The sequence below is a fragment of the Misgurnus anguillicaudatus genome, chromosome 20 (genome assembly GCF_027580225.2).
Source record: "Misgurnus anguillicaudatus chromosome 20, ASM2758022v2, whole genome shotgun sequence".
Classification (NCBI taxonomy): Eukaryota; Metazoa; Chordata; class Actinopteri; order Cypriniformes; family Cobitidae; genus Misgurnus; species Misgurnus anguillicaudatus.
The window spans coordinates 30,310,116-30,319,960 of record NC_073356.2 but is presented as its reverse complement, the minus strand read 5'-3'; the positions used below and the strand labels follow the sequence as shown (position 1 = coordinate 30,319,960).

Sequence of the window (9,845 nt, the reverse complement as noted above, 5' to 3'; positions counted from 1 at the left end):
TCCTCGGCCTTGACAATAAATGTAATTTGTAAAGTTCTGTAGAAATCTGACTGTAAAAAGCCATTTAAAAACTATTTTTCTGCATTTTTACTTTTGACATTAAACATTTTTCACATTAAATATAGCTCAGTGCAGTCTTATTGAGTTATAAAACCTAATCCAATTTACATACAGAGGGGTGGATTTTTCAACACAAAACATTTAAAACACAGTTTGAAGAAAAGAGCATCACAACAGCATTCTAGCCCAAACATTTTATTGAGACTGAAACAGAAAGAGAAAAAAGTGACAGTTTGGTGAACATTCCTGCCCGTCCTTGAGAGTGTTTCGGTTATATTTTCTTGTTTCTGTGAAATAACCAGACGACAGTCATGGAGGCCAAATCATCATCATCTTTCTCTCCCCCTCTCCAAGCAAACATCCAGAGAACATCTTAATGCTGCTTCCTTCTGAAGGAACATCCTGTAGAGATAACAAAAATAGTTCATTGTCAATAAAAAACACCACTAATCTCAAAAACAAAATCAAGAATGATGCATGTTACGTTATGGCAGCGCATGGGTCAATGTTACGTTATGTTAAGGCAGCGCATTAGAGGCCAACCTATAATGGATTTTACTGAAACCGATAACTAGATTGGTCTGTACTTGCCGATAATTAATCGACCAATAGCTTTTTAAAATGGATACTGGGTAAAAAACACTCAAAGTGAAATGGTGCTTAAAAAATCTAAAGGTAATAAAACAACAATCCTGAACCATGAAAATGTGCTACATGAAACAAATGTATAAATAAAAATGTATTAATTATAAGTATTGAAGTAAATACTTCGCACTAGTAACCTTTCAAATTACATAAATACATATTATATGTGTAGTCTTGTACTTTATTTGCTTCTGTTTTAATACTTACTAATTATCTAATGAAAACAAAAGATGTATTGCAGTGATGAAAATTCAGATTTTTATTTGTTGGATATATTAATGTTGCCGACAGCTGCAACATACAGTTTGCTTTTTCTCGTTATTAACTTAAAATATTCAGCTTAGCCGACTAAATCATGGATAAACCAGCTGGATGCAAATAGATGGTTATAATCATGACATTTTGGTTGGATTTATCTATATGCATTTTTGTGTAACGGTTTGATGTACAACGTTTTTAGCGACCTGTCAGCCTTGACGACAAACTTAGGTTCCTGTTGTTGTTTCTCTGCTAATGCAGCATCTAGTCAGAAAATTAATTACTTTAATGATATGAAGCAACGGACACAACTCGGAACAACTATCGGCATGGATTTTTACTGATAGCTCCACCATTGAACTATCTGTGCCGATTAATCTGTCTACCTCTACGACGCATGGTACGATGTTACGTTATGGCATCGTATGGTACGATGTTACGTTATGGCATCGTATGGTACGATGTTACGTTATGGCAGCGTATGGTACGATGTTACGTTATGGCAGCGTCTGGTCCGATGTTACGTTATGGCAGCGTATGGTACGATGTTACGTTATGGCAGCGTATGGTACGATGTTACGTTATGGCAGCGTATGGTACGAAGTTACGTTATGGCAGCGTATGGTACGAAGTTACGTTATGGCAGCGTATGGTACGATGTTACGTTATGGCAGCGTATGGTACGAAGTTACGTTATGGCAGCGTATGGTACGAAGTTACGTTATGGCAGCGTATGGTACGAAGTTACGTTATGGCAGCGTATGGTGCGAAGTTCTGTTATGGCAGCGTATGGTACGAAGTTACGTTATGGCAGCGTATGGTTCGATGTTACGTTATGGCAGCGTATGGTGCGATGTTACGTTATGGCAGCGTATGGTGCGATGTTACGTTATGGCAGCGTATGGTGCGATGTTACGTTATGGCAGCGTATGGTGCGATGTTACGTTATGGCAGCGTATGGTGCGATGTTACGTTATGGCAGCGTATGGTGCGATGTTACGTTATGGCAGCGTATGGTGCGATGTTACGTTATGGCAGCGTATGGTGCGATGTTACCTTATGGCAGCGTATGGTACGATGTTACGTTATGGCAGCGTATGGTGCGATGTTACGTTATGGCAGCGTATGGTGCGATGTTACGTTATGGCAACGTATGGTGCGATGTTACGTTATGGCAGCGTATGGTATATCTGCACCACATAAACATCAAAATGTTTTTGTATACTTTTTTGATGGATTTTCACAATGCAAGTTTTTGCATGAAGTCGGGCACAAAATAGCACAAGGTTAAACAGGACGACCCCAATCATCCACTATTCATGCAGCAGAAAATCAATTAACATCAATCAAAACTGACAGACAAGCTATGGATAGCTCTACCACAGATAATTCTGCATTCAGACTAGGGATGCACCGATACTACTTTTTCCATCTCCGATCCGATTCCGATACCCGAATTCTGAGTATCGGCCGATTCCGATACCTGCCGATCCGATACTACTGTATTTTTCTTGAGCAATTTAAATTACAGACAGACACGCACACAGACACACGCACACAGACACACGCACACACACGCACACGCACACACAGACACACGCACACAGACACACTCACACAGACACACGCACACACACACACACACACACACACACACACACTATATAAATGTCTAAATCTAGCATAATATAATTATATTATATATAATTATACTTTTAAATTAAAAACCAATAATTTAAAATGATTTACAAGTTACAAGAACATTAGTAATTATTAACCATGGCAGTGTTTAGGAGAAAATAAAATAGGCACGTTTGATCAAATAAGTATGCTAAATATATTTTCCTTAATTGCGCAAAAAGTCACAGTAAAAAAGCTTTAGTGTGCAGATGGTTATTTTGGGAATTATGCACTTAACCGGACCTTTTATGCACATTTCGGGTGCAGAATTGATGCGCCTAAATCATATTGAGTGCGCATTCTGCGCAATACTGTGCAGCATTGATGCTCTAGAAGCGTCCTCACACTCGCATGGGAATCCTCGCTCCGCAATGTAAAGTTCATAACTATTAAAACACAAAGAGATTTGATGCATCGTGTGCTCAGCACATACTGAATTGCATCCATCCAACAACTTACTGAGACTTTATAAAATCAGATCTTTAAAACAGCCTACAGTTATTGAGGGTTCGTGTGTTGATTGACGCGTTTCATCCGTCCGCTTCACCTGTGAATCCTCAGCACATAGTGAATTGCATCCATCCAACAGCTTACTGAGACTTTATGAAATCAGATCTTTAATAAAGCCTAACGTTACAATTATTGTGTGTGTTATTGTGTGTGTGCCTGTGTTGAATGACGCGTTTTATCCGTTCGCTTCTCATCAGTGGATTAACTCAGTTTGCAAGTAAGTTACAGTGTTTCTGTGAACATGAATATTTTTAAATGTGCGTTTGTTCCTTCACATGAAGCTATTGAGTGTAAGATGACTTTGATTATAGTGCATAAAAATGTTTATGGTGCTTTTATAATACTTAGACGTTTTAATCGCTTGTCAGTGACAACCATGGGTAACGCGCAGTATCGGAATTGGATCGGTCCTGTTAGTCCGATATCCGATCCAGCAAAAAATGCCGGATCGGCCCCGATACCGATCCAGAATATCGGATCGGTGCATCCCTAATTCAGACCCATCACAGCAGTTAAACATGATACAGTTAGCAAAAGTCCAAAACCAACTCTGTGAAATACTGCAATATACACAAACAACTAGACATCATTCGCTAAAGTGCATAATGCCTAAATACAGTTTATCCAAACTGACGTACAAATCAGGCAGCATTATTTGTCACTCTCACGATAAAAAAATAATTAGCATCTTAACATATACAAATAAATGCAAATTATGTCGTCTTCAAAGACTTATTACTTTAATGTCATTACATAAGTCATTTACAGTCAATTGTAAACTAAAATTTGAAAGCAGTCAGCAACTACTGATGCCAAATGCAGCGGACAATACAAACTATTGTTTGTCTTTGAATAATAATGTGAATATATCTCAGTCATTAAGACTATAAAGTGTCAATGGTAAACCATGCACTAATGGCACCATAGATCATCTCGCATAAAACATAAACCCCAGTGTAAGCAAAGATGCTTATTTTCATCTAAATGGTTCTGCTAAAATGAAATATTGTTAACCGCGTGACTTGAATCGCCCGTGACAACACTGAAAAAGCGCAACCAAATATATCACAATGCACAGACAAATCTTTCTTGAAGGCCAACTTATCTGAAAGTATCTGAACTTACAATATCCAACTAGTACATGCATTCAACCAAGAAAAGTAACAATAAAAACTTCCACAACCTACTCATCATTAAAAAGCCAGTGGCCATGGATGCTCCATAAACAGGCAGTGTAAAGGCTTTTTAAGCTATCTTTATATAATGAGGTAACTTCATTTCAACAGTTACTTGTGAACACTTCTGGGTTTTAATAAGGACACCAACTAACCTTCTGTGAGTCGAGCTTTGCCTCCAGTGGGCTGACACAACACAGTCGAGCAGCCCACACAAAGCACTACAGTCTGTGCATGGCTGAACACAGTTGTGATCTTATAACATCCTGAAAGACAAAAAAATCATAAATCAGCCTGAGAAGTGCAGCAAATTCATCATGTCACCATTCCCACATCATAAACGTAAGTGATGTATTGATAATGACATTTACCTGGACACTTGACATCCATGAAATAAGAATTGGGACTCTGAACGAGACGCTTCTTCTTGTGCCTCCTCCTCTCCTCCTCAGGGGTTGGGTGCAGCAAGTCTTTTGCGAGCTGTTTACATTAAAGGAAATTACATATTTAATGGCTTACAATTAATACATAAGCATGCTTATAATTAATATAACAATTATGAAAACTAATACAACTCTCATTATAACCATCTGATTTAATAGAATACCAGTGATGGTTTCTTTTTCTTTAGCAGGATCGTTTATTATTAATATCCAGCTTAATTCTAAAGTTGAAAACTTTAAAATTCAAACGGTTGTTTAATCAGTTTAGACTTTATAAACACGTAGTTTCTCAAACGTGCGTCATTTCTGTGTTAAACCTCCATGTTTTGTTCCATGTGCGCCGCCATCTTGATCCAGGGCGCGAGCGCACGCTGCCGTACCATTCAACGCTAAACGCTAATTTTAAGGTTTCATCTTATCGTAAATGTCCTAATAAACATCTAAATGTCTTCGCTGTGGCTAAGATCACGAACACGCCTCGATATTTAGGACTTAATGCTTTAAAAGTGCTGTATTTTTACATTTTTCTGGTCTCTGGTACTTACTGGCATGTTGGCGTAGATTTAGCCGCTGCCAGAAAGGAAGTTCAAGGCGGAAGCGGAGCGATATCATTAGCGCGCGGCGGGCGTGGAGCGGAAGTAGAAAAGCGGCCATAAATGGCGGACATGTTGGTAGAGTCAAATTATGTCAATACACAACCAATTGTTATTTGCTTTATATCTTATTTTCTTTTTGGTCGTTTTATACTGCAAATTAAAAAAATTATTCTTACTCGTCTTTTTTCCCAACACAATTGTCTAAACATCTTTAAAGGGGACATTTTTAAAAACATTTTTAAAATGTAAAATAAATCTTTGGTGTCTCCAAAGTACGTATGTGAAGTTTTTGCTCAAAATACCATATAGATAATTATTATAGCATGTTAAAATTGCCACTTTGTAGGTGTGAGCAAAAATGTGACATTGTGGGTGTGTCCTTTTTAAATGCAAATGAGCTGATCTCTACACTAAATGGCAGTATTGTGGTTGGATAGTGCATATTAAGGGGCAGTATTATCCCTTTCTGAAATCACAGGGGAGACAAATTTCAATGACCTATTTTTTCACATGCTTGCAGAAAATGGGTTACCAAAACTAAATTACTGGGTTGATCTTTTTCACATTTTCTAGGTTGATAGAAGCACTGGGGACCCAATTATAGCACTTATGGAACATGGAAAAAGTCTGATTTTCATGATATGATATGATATTGATATGATATTCTTCACAAAACATCACAAAAGTTTGTCAGATTTCTCTTAAAGACAGAATCTTGAATAATTTTGCTTATACATCTTGCTTTATAAAGTGTATATTCTTTCAAAGTGCATTAAAGAAAACAGACAAAAACTGAGTAAGAGATAGATTTACTGCAGTGTGTTAATTAAATGTTTGAAAAAAATCATAAACAATAAATATTATAATACTTTAGTATTTTAGACTATCATTACATAAACCATCATTGGACTTTTTTTATGAAGGCAATTTTCTGAATATTGTGATCATGCTGTTATTTTATGAAAGACTTCTGTTTCTGTGGCATATCATTTTTAGAAAACATAAATCAAATTAACAATGCTGTAATTAAGTCAAGGAATTATGAATTAAATGAAAACTGCTAAGGAATATTAAGGGTGTTTCTATGTGAGGCAGTCACAAGCATTTCAAAGGCCAGATTTAGTTGTAAAAGTTCATTTGACCTATGGAGTGAGTGCACCTCCATCCAACACCAAGATATAAAATCAAAACAGTTCACTTCCACCTTTAATCATAAAAAACAATTGTCTGCAGATGTGCCCACCAACCGACTTCATATGCGGGAAGCCGGGGTGAATGGCCTTGTTATACCAGTACGGTTCACCGGCTACAGCAATTGCTATTGAGCAGCATAACAGAATTTATCTATAGGAAACAGGCAATTTGCTTACTATATAGACTGATGGAATTGTATGGTTGGCTGCGTTCATAGGCTTTACAATAGCTAAGGTAGGATCTTTAAATGTTGGCCACTTTATAATTAATTCACTTTATCTATAACATATTACATTTATTTAAGTGGAAAAGGTGTGCTTGCTCAGATAAGTGCACTGAATTTAATATTTTCCAGGCAGCAGCCTTTAAAAGAATAGTAGGCTATGTAAAAGAATAGTGTAAACTCTTAAGAGTCTTTAGTGCATAAGTGATTTTTCTCCAATTGCATAGTGCAAATCCAACCAATGCCTTTATATTAGAGGTGAATTTTTTTTAGAAAGGTATAACTTACCTTTAGAAAGTTTACCTTGCCACGTGATGGCAACAGTTATTACTTCATAGGTTCATAGACGAACTTTAAATGTATTTATTCTTAAGGTAAAGGTGACCTAAGGAGCCTATACACTCACATTACAAACTGGCAAAGATGAAAGCTGCTACAAGACAAGAAATCTCAATAATGTATAGTCAAAAGAGATGCGTTTTAAAACAATTCATATTTTCGTTATTAATAGGTTTATTCTCAATTAACAATATGTAATTTTACAGAAAAGTGCCTTGTTTAATTAAATCTTTGACATTTTGTTAGTTGTTTACGATTGACAAAAGTTGTAATTTTCCTCACATGTTGCTTCAGACAGTTCTGAAGGGCTCACGTTTCGAAGTCACGTGTCGGCTCGTTGGTCTAGGGGTATGATTCTCGCTTAGGGTGCGAGAGGTCCCGGGTTCAAATCCCGGACGAGCCCTGCCTTTTAAGAAATCCTACTGTCAAAACGTGTCTAGGCACCATACAGAAATCCAACGAGCCAGTCGGACATTTCCTCAGACGTCCTTACGACTCGGTTGTTGTTTTTATACATAAGAAATAAGAGGAATGTAATATCATCTTGCAGTGCAATATGATGCTTTGTGCTCTGTATTTTAACCCCTCTGGGAAAAAGTTTCAGCTAAAAACCTAAATGTAATACAGAACGTGTATAAAAAAGGCAGAACAGAAAATAATGCTATAAGGAAAGGTTTGCAGATGCATCACATTTGCATTATTATATATTTACTTGTTCAAATATTTGGCCACAATCTGTTACATTAGAAATTCACTGCATATTTGTGACCCAATCTGTAAAAAAATTGTCAAAAAAACTGTCATTTGGAGTCGTTTTTGTGATGTACTGTATCTAAATGAAAATATAACCTTTAATATTGACTTAGTAAGGTCATGTCAAAGATAAGCATCAATGTAAAAATCAATGATTGAAATCAAACTTTGATGCTCCTATAGTATACAATCTCATATTAGATTATAAGACTTAGCATGGATTTTACAGACAAGATTTTGATTTATTTTTTGCCATAACAATCCTTTTTTTTTTTTTTTTGATAAAACGCGGACTCTCCCAGTAATGTCTTCTGATTTCCATGCCGCCGCCGCTCAAATACCCATTGGCTTCATTCAGATTAGCAAGCTACCCTACTTCCCTTACTATTCTTACTATTTCTGCAGTTCTGCATATTTTTTTCTGCATTTCTGCATATTTTTTATATTCTGCATATATGTGAAATTTCAGTATGCACTAAATACAAAGATAATAAATAGGGGACAAATCATGGACAGCTGTAACCACAATGCAAAATTTCACCTTCACTGAAAAAAATTCATTCAATTAACTAAATTTTTTTAGGTAAGTGGTCGCAATCAATTTATTTAAGCTACATTTAAACAAACAAAAAAAATAGAAAAATAAAAGAAAAAACTTTTGTTTAAATTAAGGGATTAAATTAAAATTAAATTATGGAAATTTTGGCCGATACCGATAACTCTTTAAATCTGGGTGGCGATAACCGATATCTATAGGCCGATAAATATTCATATTATTTTCACAATGAAAAACTTGCAGACTGCGGACATCTTGTCTTTGCGCTAGACTAGCCTACTCTTCTTAAGCCCGCAACACGTGTCATCTTCGTGCTATGTCACAGAAAGCACCAATCAAAACTCCACATGGCCAGCAATGAGCAAGTGAAGTGGTTCAACAAACCAAAATAATCCATCATTTATCGGCTTTCAGTTATCGTCCTAATTTTGCTATCAGACCGATAACCGATAATATAAAAAAATAAGCAGTTATCGGCCGATAACGATATGTTGGCCGATATATCGTGCATCCCTAGTTTAAATGTAGCTTAAATAAATTGATTGCAACCACTTACCTTAAAGCGACACCATGTAATTTTTCAACCTTCATAATACATTTTCAAGACCCTTGTGATAGTACATCGACTTTAAATAGGTTGAATGACATGTCTACCATAGCCTGACGGGGTCTGTATCACTTTTACTCGTATTTTAAAACTTAGGGTTTGTGGTAGTAACCAAAGCACAAAAAAAACTACAAAATTCGACTGCTTTACGGCATACGTCACTTCCTCCACACAATTTGTTTTTACCGTGAATTTTGCTGGAGGCTACTTAAGGAGTGTAGAGAGCAGTTTCTAGTATGTGACTCTGTGGCACAGTCTTTAGTGTCACGGACCTATGACACGGGCGACCCGGGTTCGATTCCCCTTTAAGGCAATTTTTTATATAAACTGTTGATTCATACATAAATGCGATGTTCTTTATAAATTACGGCGATTATATTGCATATAGTTCCCTGTATTCAGATGCTGTGTTCACGTATTTACCTTTCTTTTTACTGTGTCTATGATATTTACATTACAATCCAGGATGCTATAGCACTCAAACTTGCTCACAGTGTAAAACCAAACCCTATTCATTCACCAATCAGATCCGAGCGTTTCTCTCTTCTCTTTTCCTCATTTGCTGCGTTCCGCTGTCACTCGTGTGACGTATTACAAAGCGGCAGACCTAAACGCATCGGTTTACTTGGATTTGGAGCGATTTTCACACAAAAAAGAGGAATAACGAGCGCCATTGCGGAAAATCCTGGTGGCGAGGGAGAGAGAAAGGATGCAACAATATTTGTTTGGAAAAAGGCAAGGAAATACGTCTGGTCGTTTCTGAATTGGAAGGCTGCAGCCTCCGGAGGTCAAATATGCAGGCTGCA

The 9,845-nt window shown here is 36.8% G+C and overlaps 1 protein-coding gene and 1 non-coding gene across 2 annotated transcripts; one reads left to right on the top strand and one right to left on the bottom strand.

Moving 5' to 3' along the window:
• Nucleotides 1–239: 239 nt before the first annotated feature.
• Nucleotides 240–5,420, bottom strand: rps27.1 (ribosomal protein S27, isoform 1). Its single transcript, XM_055220361.2, has 4 exons — nucleotides 5,317–5,420; nucleotides 4,700–4,808; nucleotides 4,484–4,594; nucleotides 240–462 (listed from the first exon to the last, which is right to left on the bottom strand). The coding sequence occupies exons 1-4, from the start codon at nucleotides 5,320–5,322 to the stop codon at nucleotides 434–436; spliced, it is 255 nt and encodes an 84-aa protein (XP_055076336.1). The 5' UTR covers nucleotides 5,323–5,420; the 3' UTR covers nucleotides 240–433.
• A 2,034-nt stretch (nucleotides 5,421–7,454) lies between these two features.
• Nucleotides 7,455–7,526, top strand: trnap-agg (transfer RNA proline (anticodon AGG)). The gene has a single exon. It is a non-coding gene; the product is annotated as a tRNA-Pro (tRNA).
• Nucleotides 7,527–9,845: the final 2,319 nt, after the last annotated feature.

Coding starts and splice junctions, on each gene's coding strand:
- rps27.1 (XM_055220361.2), bottom strand. Junction 4,595..4,699: donor CATGGATGTCAAGTGTCCAG/GTAAATGTCATT, acceptor TTTGTCTTTCAG/GATGTTATAAGATCACAACT. Junction 463..4,483: donor CAAAGCTCGACTCACAGAAG/GTTAGTTGGTGT, acceptor TTATCTCTACAG/GATGTTCCTTCAGAAGGAAG.